This window comes from Coregonus clupeaformis, chromosome 12 (genome assembly GCF_020615455.1).
Source record: "Coregonus clupeaformis isolate EN_2021a chromosome 12, ASM2061545v1, whole genome shotgun sequence".
Lineage (NCBI taxonomy): Eukaryota > Metazoa > Chordata > Actinopteri > Salmoniformes > Salmonidae > Coregonus > Coregonus clupeaformis.
The window spans coordinates 16250483-16274374 of NC_059203.1; the positions used below are offsets into that span (position 1 = coordinate 16250483).

Sequence of the window (23892 nt, forward strand, 5' to 3'; positions counted from 1 at the left end):
GCCATGTTTGGAGGAGGAGGAATGCTGCCTATGACCCCAAGAACCCCATCCCCACCGTCAAACATGGAGGTGGAAACATTATGCTTTGGGGGTGTTTTTCTGCTAAGGGGACAGGACAACTTCACCGCATCAAAGGGACGATGGACGGGGCCATGTACCGTCAAATCTTGGGTGAGAACCTCCTTCCCTCAGCCAGGAAATTGAAAATGGGTCGTTGATGGGTATTCCAGCATGACAATGACCCAAAACACAAGGCCAAGGCAACAAAGGAGTGGCTCAAGAAGAAGCACATTAAGGTCCTGGAGTGGCCTGGCCAGTCTCCAGACCTTAATCCCATAGAAAATCTGTGGAGGGAGCTGAAGGTTCGAGTTGCCAAACGTCAGCCTCGAAACCTTAATGACTGGAGAAGATCTGCAAAGAGGAGTGGGACAAAATCCCTCCTGAGATGTGTGCAAACCTGGTGGCCAACTACAAGAAACGTCTGACCTCTGTGATTGCCAACAAGGGTTTTGCCACCAAGTACTAAGTCATGTTTTGCAGAGGGGTCAAATACTTATTTCCCTCATTAAAATGCAAATACATTTATAACATTTTTGACATGCGTTTTTCTGGATTTTTTTGTTGTTATTCTGTCTCTCACAGTTCAAATAAACCTACCATTAAAATTATAGACTGATCATGTCTTTGTCATTGGGCAAACGTACAAAATCAGCAGGGGATCAAATACTTTTCCCTCAACCAAATCTCTCTCTCTCTCTATTTATCTCTTACTTCGCCTTCATTTTGGAAGAAATTAATTTGTTCAAAACTGTTCAACTATTGTCTTTCTCTCTCTTTGAGTCAACTACTTACCACATTTTATGCACTGAAGTGCTAGCTAGCTTTAGTTTATGCTTTCAGTACTAGATTAATTATCTGATCCTTTGATTGGGTGGACAACATGTCAGTTCATGCTGCAAGAGCTCCGATAGGCTGGAGGACATCCTCCGGAAGTTGTCATAATTACTGTGTACGTCTATGGAAGGGGGTGAGAACCATGAGCCTCCTAGGATTTGTATTGACGTCAATGTACCAAGAGGAGGACGGAAGCTAGCTGTCCTCCGGCTACACCATGGTGCTACCCTACAGAGTGCTGCTGAGGCTACTGTAGACCTTCCTTGCAAAACTGTGTGTTTTAATCAATTATGTGGTGACGTGAATATATTTAGTATAGTTTTATCTAAAAATTATAACTTTTTTAAATATTTCACTATTTTAATCTTATGAAATTCACTGAGGAGGATGTCCTCCCCTTCCTCCTCTGTGGAGCCTCCACTGTTTCACAGTCCCCAGGTCCAGAACAAATTCAAGGAAACGTACAGTATTATACAGAGCCACGAGTGCATGGAACTCTCTTCCATCTTATATAGCGCAAGTGAACAGCAAACCTGGATTCAAAAAACAAAATAAAGCAATACGTCACGGCAACAATCCCCCCATGTGACCTACTTGCTGTGTGTATGTACTGACATGTACTGTATGTGTAATGTATGGGGATCCTAATGAATCAAATCAGACACAGAACACCACAAGGGCATGATGACAAACGTTAGTGAAAAAAAATTTATAAAAATATTTTCAAAAACATGTTGCCTAGAGAAGTTCTGAAATTACTATGTGTTGGTCATTCGAAGTAGACAACGCCATCAAGTTACGTAGCGGGTATCTGCCTAAATGAAAATACCAAGTTTGTGGGCACGCCCCATCTACCTAGCGGGGCAGCATCTGCATCTGTCGATGTGCCCTTGAGCAAGGCACTTTACCCTAATTTCTCTGGATAAGAGCTTCTGCATAAAAAAAAAAAAAAAAAAGTAAAAACATCCCGATTCTATCAGTGAAATTAAAATTTGCTCGTTCTAGCTCGTGGTTTGGATGATGATTATGATAAAAAAAAAGTATTGTTGTTAATATAGTAATGACTATATGCCGTAGCCAGGGTGAAATCCCCCTTTAATGAATGTGTGTGTTTCCTAGACGGACTCGGAGGCACAACAGGTTGGTTGTTTGTGTTGTTTGTATGCTGCCTGAACCCCTGTGTATGTCTCAAATGCCACCCTGTTCCCTATTTAGTGCACTACTTTTGACCAGACCTTGTCAAAAGTAGTCCACTATAAAGGGATTAGGGTTCCATTTGGGATGTAGCCTCTGACATCAATTCATAAATCAATGGTCTCTAGCGCTTTAGGTTTGGTTCGACATTCCTTCCCACCACCCCAGAACAAAGGTAAAGAAATACCTATTTTTAACTTCTAAATATCTGTGTTTTGAGCAAAATGTTATGATAATTTTCTGCAACATTTTCTCTACTTGTAGGTAATTGAATCAAATAAACTACTTTGTAAAAAAAAAAAAAAAAAGTTCAATCCACCTGTTTGGAAAAACTCATTTTGAAGTCATCAGAAGACTTAGTAAAACTTTATTTTGAGTGTTCATTCGGTTGTCGTATAACTTAATAACAGTTTTTGACAATTTGCCACTTTCCATGTTATGGAGACATGCAGTTATGATGACTGACAGGTTACTTATTACACATGATGCACTGAAACCACAAAGGCTTGTATGACTCTGTACAGTAAATTCACAGTACAGTGATGTCAAATTGCTAAATTACTCATGACAAGCTTATGCATACAGTCTAATGTGCAGGTTACGGCAGAATTTTTTTTATCTCCAAAAACTCAACAGATCTATCCAGGTCTGAATAGATTGTTTGCCTGGCTCAACAACAACAAAAAGATACCCACACACCAATAATAAAACTTTACCATCTCTGACTCTCTGAGACAGTGAGCTACAGTTGAAGTCGGAAGTTTACATACACTTAGTTTGGAGTCATTAAAACCAGTTTTTCAACCACTCCACAAATGTCTTGTTAACAAACTACAGTTTTGGCAAGTCGGTTAGGACATCTACTTTGTGCATGACACAAGTAATTTTTCCAACAATTGTTTACAGACAGATTATTTCACTTATAATTCACTGTATCACAATTCCAGTGGGTTAGAAGTTTACATACACTAAATTGACTGTGCCTTTAAACAGCTTGGAAAATTCCAGAAAATGATGTCATGGCTTTAGAAGCTTTGGATAGGCTAATTGACATCATTCGAGTCAATTGGAGGTGTACCTGTGGTTGTATTTCAAGGCCTACCTTCAAACTCAGTGCCTCTTTGCTTGACATCATGGGAAAATCTAAAGAAATCAGCCAAGACCTCAGAAAAAAAATGGTAGACCTCCACAAGTCTGGTTCGTCCTTGGGTGCAATTTCCAAACGCCTGAAGGTACCACGTTCATCTGTACAAACAATAGTACGCAAGTATAAACACCATGGGACCACGCAGCCGTCATACCGCTCAGGAAGGAGACGCGTTCTGTCTCCTAGAGATGAACGTACTTTGGTGCGAAAAGTGCAAATCAATCCCAGAACAACAGCAAAGGACCTTGTGAAGATGCTGGAGGAAACAGGTACAAAAGTATCTATATCCACAGTAAAACGAGTCCTATATCGACATAACCTGAAAGGCCGCTCAGCAAGGAAGAAGCCACTGCTCCAAAACCGCCATAAAAAAGCCAGACCGGTTTGCAACTGCACATGGGGACAAAGATCTTACTTTTTGGAGAAATGTCCTCTGGTCTGATGAAACATAAATAGAACTGTTTGGACATAATGACCATCGTTATGTTTGGAGGAAAAAGGGGGTTGCTTGCAAGCCGAAGAACACCATCCCAACCGTGAAGCACAGGGGGTGGCAGCATCATGCTGTGGGGGTGCTTTGCTGAAGGAGGGACTGGTGCACTTCACAAAATAGGTGGCATCATGAGGAAGGGAAATTATGTGGATATATTGAAGCAACATCTCAAGACATCAGTCAGGAAGTTAAAGCTTGGTCGCATATGGAGTGGCGCAGTGGTCTAAGGCACTGCATCGCTGTGCCACTAGAGATCCTGGTTCGAATCCAGGCTCTGTCATAGCCGACTGGGAGACCCATGGGGCGGCGCACAATTGGCCCAGCGTCGTCCAGGGTAGGGGAGGGAATGGCCGGCAGGGTTGCTCAGTTGGTAGAGCATGGCGTTTGCAACGCCAGGGTTGTGGGTTTGATTCCCACGGGGGACAGTATGAAAAATTAAATAAAAAATAATGTATGCACTCACTAACTGTAAGTCGCTTTGGATAAGAGCGTCTGCTAAATAACTAAAATGTAAAATATGGGTCTCCAAATGGACAATGACCCCAAGCATACTTCCAAAGTTGTGGCAAAATGGCTTAAGGACAACAAAGTCAAGGTATTGGGGTGGCCATCACAAAGCCCTGACCTCAATCCTATAGAACATTTGTGGGCAGAACTGAAAAAGCGTGTGCGAGCAAGGAGGCCTACAAACCTGACTCAGTTACACCAGCTCTGTCAGGAGGAATGGGCCAAACTTATTGTGGAAGGCTACCCAAAACGTTTGACCCAATTTAACAGCAATGCTACCAAATACTAATTGAGTGTATGTAAACGTCTGTCCCACTGGGAATGTGATGAAATAAATAAAAGCTGAAATAAATAATTCTCTCTACTATTATTCTGACATTTCACATTCTTAAAATAAAGTGGTGATCCTAACTGACCTAAGACAGGGAATTTTTACTAGGATTAAATGTCAGGAATTGTGAAAAACTGAGTTTAAATGTATTTGGCTAAGGTGTATGTAAACTTCCGACTTCAACTATATAACTATATTTTTCCTGCTCTTTCAGCCTGGTCCTCTTTCCGTTGGTCTTCGTGACTCCGTCCCCTTCTCTGTGCCCTTTGTTGTGCTGTGTAGCGTGAGCTAGTGTTACAATGGTGTGTGAAACACCGCGCCGTGCCGTTATCGTTAGGCTGTTAGTTACCTCGTGGCTTCCATCCAACTGGAGGAGATCACATCGCGCGCATTACCCACCGGCAGCGCAGTTGCATGTTATCCTATCCAGCGCGAGCCTGGTACGAGATATCTACCGCTGCCGGCTACCGGGATCTTCCTTTATATAGACGGAGACAAAACAAAACAACCACATTCAACTAACGGGGAGACATCCAGAACTTCCTTTTTTTCTCTCCTTCTTCTCGCGCCCTGGGTCAGGCTTAACCATCCCTTGTCATCTTAGAATCTGAAGCCAATTGAAGTGATCATCGCGTGAGCCACAGAGAGCTTTACTATATAACCTGGTGAGTAGTGTGATTTCAGACATAACCTTATTGTCAACTTCTGCGTTCTTTCATCCACAGAGAGGGGGGAGGCGGGGTCGACATGAATCATGATTTTATCACTTGTAAGAGTTGATGATGTATTTTTGCTCTCGTTACTTTGTCACACATAAATTAAATTAAATCATGCTGTTCCTAAGGAGAGACAACTGTTGAATTGGGGGACCTAATGATTGATGACACTGCTCTGTTAGGATTAGGAACAACATGATTTTATTTCACTGTCCTTTTATAAACTATATCATAACACTTTTGTAACAGTGTTTAAATTGAGGTTTTTGTAGGTTATGGATATCCCCCTTAGTAACTGCATGTTTCCATGGTTATTTTGAAGACAAATCTCTAGTGTAATTTCCTGTGATTGCAGTTGGAGACTCCCAGTCTCATCCTAAAGTGGTGGAACAATACTCTACTTTACTCTAACTCTACTCTAACTATACTCTAACTCTACTATACTCTACTAACTCTACTCTAACTCTACTCTAACTCTACTCTAACTCTACTCTAACTCTAACTCTACTCTAACGCTAACTCTAACTCTACTCTACTCTAACTCTACTCTAACTCTACTCTACTCTAACTCTACTATATTCTACTAACTCTACTATAACTCTACTATAACTCTACTCTACTCTATTTCTACTTGAAGTCCACTCTCATTCTACTCTAACTCTATACTACACTAACTCTCCTATACTCTACTAACTCTACTATAACTCTACTATAACTCTACTCTACTCTATTTCAACTTGAAGTCCACTCTCATTCTACTCTAACTCTACTCTAGCTCTACTCTAGCTCTACTCTACCTCTACTCTACTCCAACTCTACTCTACTCTAACTCTACTCTACTCTAACTCTACTCTAACTCTACTCTACTCTAACTCTAACTCTACTCTAACTCTACTCTAACTCTACTCTAACTCTACTCTAACTCTACTCTACTCTAACTCTACTCTAACTCTACTCTAACTCTACTCTAACTCTACTCTACTCTACCTCTATTCTACCTCTACTCTACTCTACCTCTACTCTACTCTAACTCTACTCTACTCTAACTCTACTCTACTCTACTCTAACTCTACTCTAACTCTACTCTACTCTAACTCTAACTCTACTCTAACTCTACTTTAACTCTACTCTAACTCTACTCTAACTCTACTCTACTCTAACTCTACTCTAACTCTACTCTAACTCTACTCTAACTCTACTCTAATTCTACTCTCACTCTACTCTAAATCTACTCTAACTCTACTATACTCTAACTCTACTCTAACTATACTCTAATTCTACTCTAACTCTACTCTAACTCTACTATACTCTAACTCTAACTCTACTCTAACTCTACTCTAACTCTATTCTAACTCTACTCTAACTCTACTCTAACTCTACTCTAACTCTACTCTACTCTAACTCTACTCTAACTCTACTCTAACTCTACTCTACTCTCACTCTACTCTAACTCTACTCTAACTCTACTATACTCTAACTCTACTCTAACTCTACTCTAACTCTACTCTACTCTAACTCTACTCTAACTCTACTCTAACTCTACTCTACTCTAACTCTACTATACTCTAACTCTACTCTAACTCTACTCTAACTCTACTCTAATTCTACTCTCACTCTACTCTAACTCTACTCTAACTCTACTCTAACTCTACTCTACTCTAACTCTACTCTACTCTAACTCTACTCTAACTCTACTCTAACTCTACTCTAACTCTACTCTAACTCTACTCTATTTCTACTCTCACTCTACTCTACTCTACTCTACTCTACTCTACTCTATTCTAACTCTACTCTCACTCTACTATACTCTAACTCTACTCCAATTCTACTCTCACACTACTCTAAATCTACTCCAAATCTACTCTCACACTACTCTACTCTACTCTACTCTAAATCTATTCTAACACTTATCTAACTCTACTCTAACTCTACTCTAACTCTACTCTAACTCTACTCTAACTCTACTCTAACTCTACTCTAACACTTATCTAACTCTACTCTAACTCTGCTCTACTCTAACTCTACTCTAACTCTACTCTAACTCTACTCTACTCTACTCTACTCTAACTCTACTATACTCTAACTCTACTCTAACTCTACTCTACCTCTACTCTACTCCAACTCTACTCTACTCTAACTCTACTCTACTCTAACTCTACTCTACTCTAACTCTACTCTAACTCTACTCTACTCTAACTCTAACTCTACTCTAACTCTACTCTAACTCTACTCTAACTCTACTCTAACTCTACTCTACTCTAACTCTACTCTAACTCTACTCTAACTCTACTCTCACTCTACTCTAACTCTACTCTAACTCTACTATACTCTAACTCTACTCTAACTCTACTCTAACTCTAACTCTACTCTAACTCTACTCTAACTCTACTCTAACACTACTCTAACTCTACTATACTCTAACTCTACTCTAACTCTACTCGAATTCTACTCTCACTCTACTCTAACTCTACTCTAACTCTACTATACTCTAACTCTACTCTAACTATACTCTAACTATACTCTAACACTACTCTAACTCTACTATACTCTAACTCTACTCTAACTCTACTCTAACTCTACTCTAACTCTACTCTAATTCTACTCTCACTCTACTCTAACTCTACTCTAACTCTACTCTACTCTAACTCTACTCTAACTCTACTCTAACTCTACTCTAACTCTACTCTACTCTCACTCTACTCTAACTCTACTCTAACTCTACTATACTCTAACTCTACTCTAACTCTACTCTACTCTAACTCTACTCTAACTCTACTCTAACTCTACTCTAACTCTACTCTACTCGAACTCTACTATACTCTAACTATACTCTAACTATACTCTAACTCTACTCTAATTCTACTCTCACTCTACTCTACTCTACTCTACTCTATTCTAACTCTACTCTAACTCTACTATACTCTAACTCTACTCCAAATCTACTCTCACACTACTCTACTCTACTCTACTCTAACTCTACTCTAACTCTACTCTAACTCTACTCTAACTCTACTCTACTCTACTCTAACTCTACTATACTCTAACTCTGCTCTAACTCTAACTATACTCTAACTCTACTCTACTCTACTCTACTCTAACTCTACTCTAACTCTACTCTAACTCTACTCTAACTCTACTCTACTCTAACTCTACTCTAACTCTACTCTAACTCTACTCTACTCTAACTCTACTCTAACTCTACTCTAACTCTACTCTAATTCTACTCTCACTCTACTCTAACTCTACTCTAACTCTACTCTAACTCTACTCTAACTCTACTCTACTCTAACTCTACTATACTATAACTCTTCTCTAACTCTACTCTATTTCTACTCTAACTCTACTCTAACTCTACTCTACTCTACTCTACTCTATTCTAACTCTACTCTCACTCTACTATACTCTAACTCTACTCCAAATCTACTCTCACACTACTCTAACTCTACTCCAAATCTACTCTCACACTACTCTACTCTACTCTACTCTAAATCTATTCTAACACTTATCTAACTCTACTCTAACTCTACTCTAACTCTACTCTAACTCTACTCTAACTCTACTCTAACACTTATCTAACTCTACTCTAACTCTACTATACTCTAACTCTACTCTAACTCTACTCTAACTCTACTCTAACTCTACTCTAACTCTACTCTAATTCTACTCTCACTCTACTCTACTCTACTCTACTCTACTCTATTCTAACTCTACTCTAACTCTACTATACTCTAACTCTACTCCAAATCTACTCTCACACTACTCTAACTCTACTCCAAATCTACTCTCACACTACTCTACTCTACTCTACTCTAAATCTATTCTAACCCTTATCTAACTCTACTCTAACTCTACTCTAACTCTACTCTACTCTAACTCTACTATAACTCTACTCTAACTCTACTCTAACTCTACTCTACTCTCACTCTACTCTAACTCTACTCTAACTCTACTATACTCTAACTCTACTCTAACTGTACTTTAACTCTACTCTACTCTAACTCTACTCTAACTCTAGTCTAACTCTACTCTAACTCTACTCTACTCGAACTCTACTATACTCTAACTCTACTCTAACTCTACTCTAACTCTACTCTAACACTTATCTAACTCTACTCTAACTCTACTCTAACTCTACTCTAACTCTACTCTAACTCTACTCTAACTCTACTCTAACTCTACTCTACTCTAACTCTACTATACTCTAACTCTACTCTAACTATACTCTACTCAAACTCTACTCTACTCTACTCTAACTCTACTCTACTCTAACTCTACTCTAACTATGTTCTACTCTAACTCTACTATAACTCTACTCTACTCTAAATCTATTCTAACACTTATCTAACTCTACTCTAACTCTACTCTAACTCTACTCTAACTCTACTCTACTCTAACTCTACTATACTCTAAATCTACTCTAACTCTACTCTACTCTACTCTAACTCTACTCTAACTCTACTCTACTCTACTCTACTCTAACTCTACTCTACTCTAACTCTACTCTAACTCTACTCTAACTCTACTCTACTCTAACTCTACTATACTCTAACTCTACTCTAACTATACTCTAACTATACTCTACTCTAACTCTACTCTAACTCTACTCTACTCGAACTCTACTATACTCTAAATCTACTCTAACTCTACTCTACTATACTCTACTCTACTCTACTCTACTCTAACTCTAACTCTACTCTAACTCTACTCTACTCTAACTCTACTCTACTCTAACTCTACTCTAACTCTACTCTAACTCTACTCTAACTCTAACTCTACTCTAACTCTACTCTACTCTAACTCTACTATACTCTAACTATACTCTAACTATACTCTACTCAAACTCTACTCTACTCTTCTCTATTCTAACTCTACTCTAACTCTACTTTAACTCTGCTCTACTCTCACTCTACTCTACTCTACTCTACTCTAAATCTATTCTAACACTTATCTCACTCTACTCTAACTCTACTCTACTCTAACTCTACTCTAACTCTACTCTAACTCTACTCTACTCTACTCTAACTCTACTATACTCTAACTCTGCTCTAACTCTAACTATACTCTAACTCTACTCTAACTCTACTCTACTCTAACTCTACTCTACTCTACTCTAACTCTACTCTACTCTAACTCTACTCTAACTCTACTCTAACTCTACTCTAACTCTACTCTAACTCTACTCTACTCTAACTCTACTCTAACTCTACTCTACTCTACTCTAACTCTACTCTACTCTACTCTACTCTAACTCTACTCTAACTCTACTCTAACTCTACTCTAACTTTACTCTACTCTAACTCTACCCTACTCTAACTCTACTCTAACTCTACTCTAACTCTAACTCTACTCTAACTATACTCTAACTCGACTCTAACTCCACTCTAACTCTACTATACTCTAACTATACTCTAACTATACTCTACTCAAACTCTACTCTATCTCTACTCTAACTATACTCTGCTCTAACTCTACACTAACTCTACTCAAACTCTACTCTGCCTTTACTCTACTCTAACTCTAGTGTACTCTGCTGTAGTCTACTCTAACTCTACTCTAATTCTACTCTCACTCTACTCTAAATCTACTCTAACTCTACTATACTCTAACTCTACTCTAACTATACTCTAATTCTACTCTAACTCTACTCTAACTCTACTATACTCTAACTCTAACTCTACTCTAACTCTACTCTAACTCTATTCTAACTCTACTCTAACTCTACTCTAACTCTACTCTAACTCTACTCTACTCTAACTCTACTCTAACTCTACTCTAACTCTACTCTACTCTCACTCTACTCTAACTCTACTCTAACTCTACTATACTCTAACTCTACTCTAACTCTACTCTAACTCTACTCTACTCTAACTCTACTCTAACTCTACTCTAACTCTACTCTACTCTAACTCTACTATACTCTAACTCTACTCTAACTCTACTCTAACTCTACTCTAATTCTACTCTCACTCTACTCTAACTCTACTCTAACTCTACTCTAACTCTACTCTACTCTAACTCTACTCTACTCTAACTCTACTCTAACTCTACTCTAACTCTACTCTAACTCTACTCTAACTCTACTCTATTTCTACTCTCACTCTACTCTACTCTACTCTACTCTACTCTATTCTAACTCTACTCTCACTCTACTATACTCTAACTCTACTCCAATTCTACTCTCACACTACTCTAAATCTACTCCAAATCTACTCTCACACTACTCTACTCTACTCTACTCTAAATCTATTCTAACACTTATCTAACTCTACTCTAACTCTACTCTAACTCTACTCTAACTCTACTCTAACTCTACTCTAACTCTACTCTAACACTTATCTAACTCTACTCTAACTCTGCTCTACTCTAACTCTACTCTAACTCTACTCTAACTCTACTCTACTCTACTCTACTCTAACTCTACTATACTCTAACTCTACTCTAACTCTACTCTACCTCTACTCTACTCCAACTCTACTCTACTCTAACTCTACTCTACTCTAACTCTACTCTACTCTAACTCTACTCTAACTCTACTCTACTCTAACTCTAACTCTACTCTAACTCTACTCTAACTCTACTCTAACTCTACTCTAACTCTACTCTACTCTAACTCTACTCTAACTCTACTCTAACTCTACTCTCACTCTACTCTAACTCTACTCTAACTCTACTATACTCTAACTCTACTCTAACTCTACTCTAACTCTAACTCTACTCTAACTCTACTCTAACTCTACTCTAACACTACTCTAACTCTACTATACTCTAACTCTACTCTAACTCTACTCGAATTCTACTCTCACTCTACTCTAACTCTACTCTAACTCTACTATACTCTAACTCTACTCTAACTATACTCTAACTATACTCTAACACTACTCTAACTCTACTATACTCTAACTCTACTCTAACTCTACTCTAACTCTACTCTAACTCTACTCTAATTCTACTCTCACTCTACTCTAACTCTACTCTAACTCTACTCTACTCTAACTCTACTCTAACTCTACTCTAACTCTACTCTAACTCTACTCTACTCTCACTCTACTCTAACTCTACTCTAACTCTACTATACTCTAACTCTACTCTAACTCTACTCTACTCTAACTCTACTCTAACTCTACTCTAACTCTACTCTAACTCTACTCTACTCGAACTCTACTATACTCTAACTATACTCTAACTATACTCTAACTCTACTCTAATTCTACTCTCACTCTACTCTACTCTACTCTACTCTATTCTAACTCTACTCTAACTCTACTATACTCTAACTCTACTCCAAATCTACTCTCACACTACTCTACTCTACTCTACTCTAACTCTACTCTAACTCTACTCTAACTCTACTCTAACTCTACTCTACTCTACTCTAACTCTACTATACTCTAACTCTGCTCTAACTCTAACTATACTCTAACTCTACTCTACTCTACTCTACTCTAACTCTACTCTAACTCTACTCTAACTCTACTCTAACTCTACTCTACTCTAACTCTACTCTAACTCTACTCTAACTCTACTCTACTCTAACTCTACTCTAACTCTACTCTAACTCTACTCTAATTCTACTCTCACTCTACTCTAACTCTACTCTAACTCTACTCTAACTCTACTCTAACTCTACTCTACTCTAACTCTACTATACTATAACTCTTCTCTAACTCTACTCTATTTCTACTCTAACTCTACTCTAACTCTACTCTACTCTACTCTACTCTATTCTAACTCTACTCTCACTCTACTATACTCTAACTCTACTCCAAATCTACTCTCACACTACTCTAACTCTACTCCAAATCTACTCTCACACTACTCTACTCTACTCTACTCTAAATCTATTCTAACACTTATCTAACTCTACTCTAACTCTACTCTAACTCTACTCTAACTCTACTCTAACTCTACTCTAACACTTATCTAACTCTACTCTAACTCTACTATACTCTAACTCTACTCTAACTCTACTCTAACTCTACTCTAACTCTACTCTAACTCTACTCTAATTCTACTCTCACTCTACTCTACTCTACTCTACTCTACTCTATTCTAACTCTACTCTAACTCTACTATACTCTAACTCTACTCCAAATCTACTCTCACACTACTCTAACTCTACTCCAAATCTACTCTCACACTACTCTACTCTACTCTACTCTAAATCTATTCTAACCCTTATCTAACTCTACTCTAACTCTACTCTAACTCTACTCTACTCTAACTCTACTATAACTCTACTCTAACTCTACTCTAACTCTACTCTACTCTCACTCTACTCTAACTCTACTCTAACTCTACTATACTCTAACTCTACTCTAACTGTACTTTAACTCTACTCTACTCTAACTCTACTCTAACTCTAGTCTAACTCTACTCTAACTCTACTCTACTCGAACTCTACTATACTCTAACTCTACTCTAACTCTACTCTAACTCTACTCTAACACTTATCTAACTCTACTCTAACTCTACTCTAACTCTACTCTAACTCTACTCTAACTCTACTCTAACTCTACTCTAACTCTACTCTACTCTAACTCTACTATACTCTAACTCTACTCTAACTATACTCTACTCAAACTCTACTCTACTCTACTCTAACTCTACTCTACTCTAACTCTACTCTAACTATGTTCTACTCTAACTCTACTATAACTCTACTCTACTCTAAATCTATTCTAACACTTATCTAACTCTACTCTAACTCTACTCTAACTCTACTCTAACTCTACTCTACTCTAACTCTACTATACTCTAAATCTACTCTAACTCTACTCTACTCTACTCTAACTCTACTCTAACTCTACTCTACTCTACTCTACTCTAACTCTACTCTACTCTAACTCTACTCTAACTCTACTCTAACTCTACTCTACTCTAACTCTACTATACTCTAACTCTACTCTAACTATACTCTACTCTAACTCTACTCTAACTCTACTCTACTCGAACTCTACTATACTCTAAATCTACTCTAACTCTACTCTACTATACTCTACTCTACTCTACTCTACTCTAACTCTAACTCTACTCTAACTCTACTCTACTCTAACTCTACTCTACTCTAACTCTACTCTAACTCTACTCTAACTCTACTCTAACTCTAACTCTACTCTAACTCTACTCTACTCTAACTCTACTATACTCTAACTATACTCTAACTATACTCTACTCAAACTCTACTCTACTCTTCTCTATTCTAACTCTACTCTAACTCTACTTTAACTCTGCTCTACTCTCACTCTACTCTACTCTACTCTACTCTAAATCTATTCTAACACTTATCTCACTCTACTCTAACTCTACTCTACTCTAACTCTACTCTAACTCTACTCTAACTCTACTCTACTCTACTCTAACTCTACTATACTCTAACTCTGCTCTAACTCTAACTATACTCTAACTCTACTCTACTCTACTCTACTCTAACTCTACTCTACTCTACTCTAACTCTACTCTACTCTAACTCTACTCTAACTCTACTCTAACTCTACTCTAACTCTACTCTAACTCTACTCTACTCTAACTCTACTCTAACTCTACTCTACTCTACTCTAACTCTACTCTACTCTACTCTACTCTAACTCTACTCTAACTCTACTCTAACTCTACTCTAACTTTACTCTACTCTAACTCTACCCTACTCTAACTCTACTCTAACTCTACTCTAACTCTAACTCTACTCTAACTATACTCTAACTCGACTCTAACTCCACTCTAACTCTACTATACTCTAACTATACTCTAACTATACTCTACTCAAACTCTACTCTATCTCTACTCTAACTATACTCTGCTCTAACTCTACACTAACTCTACTCAAACTCTACTCTGCCTTTACTCTACTCTAACTCTAGTGTACTCTGCTGTAGTCTACTTTAACTCTACTCTACTCGAACGCTACTCTAAATCTACTATACTCTACTCTACTCTACCTCTACTCTACTCTAACTCTACTCTAACTCTACTATATTCTAACTCTACCCTAACTCTACTCTAATTCTACTATTTACTCTACTCTCACTCTACTCTCACTCTACTCTGCTCTAACTCTACTCCAAATCTACTCTCACACTACTCTACTCTAACTCTACTCTACTCTACGTTAACTCTGCTCTACTCCCACTCTGCTCTACTCTAACTCTACTCTACTCTAACTCTGCTCTACCTCTATGCTAACTCTACTCTACCTCTATGCTAATTCTACTCTACCTCTACTCTAACTCTACTCTAAATCTATTCTATTCTACTCTAACTCTACTCTACTTTAACTCTGCTGTACTCTCACTCTACTCTACTCTAAATATACTCCAACTCTACTCTACTCTAACTCTACTCTAACTCTAATTCTAACTCTACTCTACTCTAACTCTACTCTAACTCTACTCTACTCTACTTTAACTCTAACTCTACTCTAACTCTACTCTAATTCTACTCTAATTCTACTCTACTCTAACTCTACTCAAACTGTACTCTAACTATACTCTACTCTAACGCTACTATACTCTCACTTTACTCTAACTCTACAGTACTCTACTCTAACTCTACTATAACTCTACTCTACTCAACCTCTACCTCTACTCTAACTCTACTCTACTCTACTCTACTCTACTCTACTCTACTATAACTATACTCTAACTCTACTCTACTCTACCTCTACTCTAACTCTACTCTAACTCTACTATAACTCTAACTCTACTCTACTCTAACTCTACTCTACCTCTATGCTAACTCTACTCTACCTCTATGCTACCTCTACTCTACCTCTATGCTAACTCTACTCTACTCTACTCTACTCTACCTCTATGCTAACTCTACTCTACCTCTATGCTAACTCTACTCTACCTCTACTCTAACTCTACTCTAACTCTACTATAACTCTAACTCTACTCTACTCTAACTCTAACTCTACCTCTATGCTAACTCTACTCTACCTCTATGCTAACTCTACTCTACTCTACCTCTATGCTAACTCTACTCTACCTCTATGCTAACTCTACTCTACTCTACCTCTATGCTAACTCTACTCTACTCTTCCTCTATGCTAACTCTACTCTACATCTATGCTAACTCTACTCTACCTCTATGCTAACTCTACTCTACCTCTATGCTAACTCTACTCTAACTCTACTCTACCTCTATGCTAACTCTACTCTACCTCTATGCTAACTCTACTCTACCTCTATGCTAACTCTACTCTACTCTACCTCTATGCTAACTCTACTCTACCTCTATGCTAACTCTACTCTACTCTACCTCTATGCTAACTCTACTCTACTCTACCTCTATGCTAACTCTACTCTACCTCTATGCTAACTCTACTCTACCTCTATGCTAACTCTACTCTACTCTACCTCTATGCTAACTCTACTCTACCTCTATGCTAACTCTACTCTACTCTACCTCTTTGCTAACTCTACTCTACCTCTATGCTAACTCTACTCTACTCTACCTCTATGCTAACTCTACTCTACTCTTCCTCTATGCTAACTCTACTCTACCTCTATGCTAACTCTACTCTACCTCTATGCTAACTCTACTCTACTCTACCTCTATGCTAACTCTACTCTACTCTACTCTACTCTACTCTACTCTACTCTACTCTACTCTACTCTACCTCTATGCTAACTCTACCCTACTCTACTCTACTCTACCTCTATGCTAACTCTACTCTACCTCTATGCTAACTCTACTCTACCTCTACTATAACTCTAACTCTACTCTACTCTAACTCTGCTCTACCTCTATGCTAACTCTACTCTACCTCTATGCTAACTCTATTCTACCTCTATGTTAACTCTACTCTACCTCTATGCTAACTCTACTCTACCTATATGCTAACTCTACTCTACCTCTATGCTAACTCTACTCTACTCTACCTCTATGCTAACTCTACTCTACTCTACCTCTATGCTAACTCTACTCTACCTCTATGCTAACTACTCTACCTCTATTCTAACTCTACTCTACCTCTACCTCTATGCTAACTCTACTCTACCTCTATGCTAACTCTACTCTACCTCTATGCTAACTCTACTCTACTCTACCTCTATGCTAACTCTACTCTTCCTCTATGCTAACTCTACTCTACCTCTATGCTAACTCTACTCTACCTCTATGCTAACTCTACTCTACCTCTATGCTAACTCTACTCTACCTCTATGCTAACTCTACTCTACCTCTATGCTAACTCTACTCTACCTCTATGCTAACTCTACTCTACTCTACCTCTATGTTAACTCTACTCTTCCTCTATGCTAACTCTACTCTACTCTACCTCTATGCTAACTCTACTCTACTCTACTCTACCTCTATGCTAACTCTACTCTACTCTACCTCTATGCTAACTCTACTCTACCTCTATGTTAACTCTACTCTACCTCTACTCTAACTCTACTCTAAATCTATTCTATTCTACTCTAACTCTCCTCTACTTTAACTCTGCTCTACTCTAACTCTACTCTAACTCTACTATAACTCTACTCTAACTCTACTCTATTCTAACTCTACTCTAACTCTACTATAACTCTACTCTACTCTACTCTACTCTACTCTACTCTAACTACTCTACAATAATTATACTCTACCACTACTATAACTCTACTCTACTCTAACTCTAACTCTACCTCTATGCTAACTCTACTCTACCTCTATGCTAACTCTACTCTACTCTACCTCTATGCTAACTCTACTCTACCTCTATGCTAACTCTACTCTACTCTACCTCTATGCTAACTCTACTCTACTCTTCCTCTATGCTAACTCTACTCTACATCTATGCTAACTCTACTCTACCTCTATGCTAACTCTACTCTACCTCTATGCTAACTCTACTCTAACTCTACTCTACCTCTATGCTAACTCTACTCTACCTCTATGCTAACTCTACTCTACCTCTATGCTAACTCTACTCTACTCTACCTCTATGCTAACTCTACTCTACCTCTATGCTAACTCTACTCTACTCTACCTCTATGCTAACTCTACTCTACCTCTATGCTAACTCTACTCTACTCTACCTCTATGCTAACTCTACTCTACCTCTATGCTAACTCTACTCTACCTCTATGCTAACTCTACTCTACTCTACCTCTATGCTAACTCTACTCTACCTCTATGCTAACTCTACTCTACTCTACCTCTTTGCTAACTCTACTCTACCTCTATGCTAACTCTACTCTACTCTACCTCTATGCTAACTCTACTCTACTCTTCCTCTATGCTAACTCTACTCTACCTCTATGCTAACTCTACTCTACCTCTATGCTAACTCTACTCTACTCTACCTCTATGCTAACTCTACTCTACTCTACTCTACTCTACTCTACTCTACTCTACTCTACTCTACTCTACTCTACCTCTATGCTAACTCTACCCTACTCTACTCTACTCTACCTCTATGCTAACTCTACTCTACCTCTATGCTAACTCTACTCTACCTCTACTATAACTCTAACTCTACTCTACTCTAACTCTGCTCTACCTCTATGCTAACTCTACTCTACCTCTATGCTAACTCTATTCTACCTCTATGTTAACTCTACTCTACCTCTATGCTAACTCTACTCTACCTATATGCTAACTCTACTCTACCTCTATGCTAACTCGTACTCTACTCTACCTCTATGCTAACTCTACTCTACTCTACCTCTATGCTAACTCTACTCTACCTCTATGCTAACTACTCTACCTCTATTCTAACTCTACTCTACCTCTACCTCTATGCTAACTCTACTCTACCTCTATGCTAACTCTACTCTACCTCTATGCTAACTCTACTCTACTCTACCTCTATGCTAACTCTACTCTTCCTCTATGCTAACTCTACTCTACCTCTATGCTAATTCTACTCTACCTCTATGCTAACTCTACTCTACCTCTATGCTAACTCTACTCTACCTCTATGCTAACTCTACTCTACCTCTATGCTAACTCTACTCTACCTCTATGCTAACTCTACTCTACTCTACCTCTATGTTAACTCTACTCTTCCTCTATGCTAACTCTACTCTACTCTACCTCTATGCTAACTCTACTCTACTCTACTCTACCTCTATGCTAACTCTACTCTACTCTACCTCTATGCTAACTCTACTCTACCTCTATGTTAACTCTACTCTACCTCTACTCTAACTCTACTCTAAATCTATTCTATTCTACTCTAACTCTCCTCTACTTTAACTCTGCTCTACTCTAACTCTACTCTAACTCTACTATAACTCTACTCTAACTCTACTCTATTCTAACTCTACTCTAACTCTACTATAACTCTACTCTACTCTACTCTACTCTACTCTACTCTAACTACTCTACAATAATTATACTCTACCACTACTATAATTCTACTCTACCTCTTCTCTAACTCTGCTCTGCTCTACTCTACTCTAACCCTACTCTAACTCTACTGTACTCTAACTCTACTCTACTCTAACTCTACTCTAACTCTACTAACTCTTCTCTAACTCTACTCTAACTCTACTCTACTCTAACTCTACTCTACTCTACTCTAACTCTACTCTACTCTGTCCCCGGCCACCAATATAACATCTCCCAGCTGCAGCATCATCAACATGCTTCAAAATCACAATATCACCGTATAGCCTTAAACCAGAGGTATAATCTAATTGAAGAGTGTAATCGATTTGTTTCATTTCAGGCTGTTGCAACACCATGACAGGCGAGAAGAAAGTCTCCGTAATCAATGGCAAACCAGAGGACGCCCTGGACCCAGAGTCAGCCAACGACAAGAAGCCGGTCAACGAGAGGGGCCACTGGAACAACAAGATTGAGTTTGTCCTGTCCGTGGCCGGAGAGATCATAGGGCTGGGAAACGTGTGGCGCTTCCCCTACCTATGTTACAAGAATGGAGGAGGTAAGATATTCTACTGTATTATAGCAACTGACTGGGACTGGAACCTGGGTCCAGCGAATATCAACCCAACATGACCGTTCCCCTACCTGTGTTATAAGAATAGAGGAGGTAAGACATTGATTCAATCATCTTGTAGAGAATTTGGAGGGTACGTGCTACACCATAGCTGTTATTCCAATTGATCATAGGGTTGGGTAAAGTATGGCTCTTTCCCCTACCTCTGTTATAAGAATAGAGGAGGTCAGATATTGACATTTTATTGCAGCGAATTCGGGGGGGGGGGGGTTACACCAAGAGATCTTAACCTCTTAGCCGGAGAGATCATAGTGCTGGGAAACGTGTGGTGCTTCCCCTACCTGTGTTATAACTGTCGTAGCTGGCCGCGACCGGGAGACCCATGGGGGCGGCGCACAATTGGCCCAGCGTCGTCCAGGGTAGGGGAGGGAATGGCCGGCGGGGATGTAGCTCAGTTGGTAGAGCATGGCGTTTGCAACGCCAGGGTTGTGGGTTTGATTCCCACGGGGGGCCAGTATGAAAATGTTTTATGTATGCACTCACTAAGTGTAAGTCGCTCTGGATAAGGGCGTCTGCTAAAATGACGTAAATGGAAAAAATGTAAATAACATTGTAGCGAATTTGTATGTAAATCTGGTGTTTAATATGGGAACGCCACTATTTCCTACAGCTGTTGGGTTAAAGTTGCTATAGTATGTTAATCTGGTGTTCAAAAATGTATGTGCAAATGAGAGAGAGATCCTCCCAATCTGTCTCTTTTGTGTTTCCCAATGAAACCTCCTGTAAAATATCAGATCTTCTAGGATTTACAGTGTATAATCTTTAATTCAACAGGCTTTTTTTTTTTTTACTCCAGGACTTGGCCTCTTCTGTGTCTTCTGGGAAACTGGCCCGTAATGTGTATTATTGTGAAGAATCGTTCTTTTAACGCTAGTCAATGTGTTCCAGGTGCATTCTTCGTACCCTATATTATCTTCTTCATATGCTGTGGCATCCCAGTGTTCTTCCTGGAGACAGCTCTGGGACAGTTCACCAGCGAAGGAGGCATCACATGTTGGAGGAAATGCTGCCCGCTCTTTGAGGGTAACAATGCCTTATATATATTTGTTTTATTAGATCAAATACATAATAAATAAATAATATTATTTTTTAACACTGAAGTCTTCTCTCGGGCTTATATTCCCTGCATAATGATACAAAACAATCAACAATCACTCTCTCGATTACAATCACAGTCGAGTATTAGCTAAGTAGTTATCCTGTCCTGGTGATTGTGCTTGATGTTTATCTATCTAATGATCTTCTTGTCTTTAATTAAAGTCATGATTGATGTCATTTATCCAACATAGGGAAAAAGGAAGTCAAACATTGTTTTAGATTGATCTTTGTGTATATATCCCATTATTCTCGATGTGTTTTCTTCCAATCACTTTCCATACCTGTATGTTCTTTGTGTCTGTGTTTGTTTAAACCTTCCCATTCCTGGGTATTTTCTCTCTCTGTCCCTCGGAAGAGCTCATAGGAGCAGGAGCCTATCTCCTGTTTCTGTAGTGAGGCAGCTTGATGTATAATTACACCCCCTGGACAGGACGCTAGTCTATCTCCTGTTTCTGTAGTGAGACAGCTTGATGTACAATACACCCCCTGGACAGGGCGCTAGTCTATCTCCTGTTTCTGTAGTGAGACAGCTTGATGTACAATACACCCCCTGGACAGGACACTAGTCTATCTCCTGTTTCTGTAGTGAGGCAGCTTGATGTACAATACACCCCCTGGACAGGGCGCTAGTCTATCTCCTGTTTCTGTAGTGAGGCAGCTTGATGTACAATACACCCCCTGGACAGGACACTAGTCTATCTCCTGTTTCTGTAGTGAGACAGCTTGATGTACAATACACCCCCTGGACAGGACACTAGTCTATCTCCTGTTTCTGTAGTGAGGCAGCTTGATGTACAATACACCCCCTGGACAGGGCGCTAGTCTATCTCCTGTTTCTGTAGTGAGGCAGCTTGATGTACAATACACCCCCTGGACAGGACACTAGTCTATCTCCTGTTTCTGTAGTGAGGCAACTTGATGTACAATACACCCCCTGGACAGGACACTAGTCTATCTCCTGTTTCTGTAGTGAGGCAGCTTGATGTACAGTACACCCCCTGGACAGGACGCTAGTCTATCTCCTGTTTCTGTAGTGAGACAGCTTGATGTACAGTACACCCCCTGGACAGGACACTAGTCTATCTCCTGTTTCTGTAGTGAGGCACTGTGATTTGCAGTACACCCCCTGGACAGGACACTAGTCTGTCTCCTGTTTCCGTAGCGTTAGGCAGCTTGATATACAGTACACCCCCTGGACAGGACACTAGTCTATCTCCTGTTTCCGTAGCGTTAGGCAGCTTGATATACAGTACACCCCCTGGACAGGACACTAGTCTGTCTCCTGTTTCCGTAGCGTTAGGCAGCTTGATATACAGTACACCCCCTGGACAGGACACTAGTCTATCTCCTGTTTCTGTAGCGTTAGGCAGCTTGATGTACAGTACACCCCCTGGACAGGACACTAGTCTATCTCCTGTTTCCGTAGCGTTAGGCAGCTTGATATACAGTACACCCCCTGGACAGGACACTAGTCTATCTCCTGTTTCTGTAGCGTTAGGCAGCTTGATATACAGTACACCCCCTGGACAGGACTGTCACTGTTCCGTCGTGGATGTGGTGGAGGAGTCAAGCGCAGGAAACAGAAGTTTAGTCCAACAAGACTTTTAATAGTCTCAATAACACGAGAACAAAACCCCGACCTCGAAAACACGAAGTGGCGAGGGAAAATTACGCACACTCGTAAAACACTAAACATGAAAAAATGACACGGAAAACAAACACGTATCATAGACACAGTGGCAACAGAATAACAACACACAAATACCCTAGATCACAACACGGAACTTATAAGACACGTAATCAACTCCCAAACAGACACAGGTGTGACAGACAGACAAAAGCAATCAAACACAGAAACATAGAGCGGTGACAGCTAGTACTCCGGGGACGGCGAACGCCGAAGCCTGCCCGAACCAGGAGGAGGAGCAGCCTCGGCCGAAACCGTGACAGTACCCCCCCCTTGACGCGCGGCCCCAGCCGCGCGCCGACCCCGACCCGGACGCGTGGGATGCCCATGGTGAAACTCAGTCAGGAGGGATGGATCGAGTATGTCCCTCCTGGGCACCCAGCACCGTTCCTCCGGAACGTACCCCTCCCACTCCACGAGATACTGGAGACCACTCCTCCGGCGCCTCGAGTCCAAGATGGTCCGGACCCTGTACGCCGGGACCCCCTCGATGTCCAAAGGGGGCGGAGGGGTCTCTCCTATCTCATCTTCTTGGAGTGGGCCAGCTACCACAGGCCTGAGAAGAGACACATGGAACGAGGGGTTAATATTTTTATACTCAATTGGCAGTTGTAACCTGTAACACACCTCGTTCAATCTTCTCACGACTTTGAAGGGCCCCACAAACCGCCCGACCCAGCTTCCGGCAGGGCAGGCGGAGGGGCAGGTTTCGAGTCGAGAGCCAGACTCGATCTCCCGGTGCGTACACCGGTCCCTCACTGCGGTGGCGATCGGCGCTCGCCTTTTGTTGACGGATGGCACGCTGCAGATGGACATGGGCAGCGTCCCACGTCTCTTCCGAGCGCCGAATCCACTCGTCCACCGCAGGGGCCTCGATC

General features: G+C 40.0%; 1 protein-coding gene across 1 annotated transcript in view; it reads left to right on the forward strand.

The window, feature by feature from the left end:
* The first annotated feature begins 4915 nt into the window (after window positions 1-4915).
* slc6a11b (solute carrier family 6 member 11b) overlaps window positions 4916-23892 on the forward strand; it is a 95621-nt gene continuing 76644 nt past the window's right edge. Inside the window, exons 1-3 of the mRNA XM_041891855.2 lie at window positions 4916-5231; window positions 19939-20154; window positions 21118-21252. Of these exons, the coding sequence (XP_041747789.2) occupies window positions 19953-20154; window positions 21118-21252 (337 nt within the window). The 5' untranslated portion in view covers window positions 4916-5231; window positions 19939-19952. The remainder of the gene's footprint in view (window positions 5232-19938; window positions 20155-21117; window positions 21253-23892) is intronic.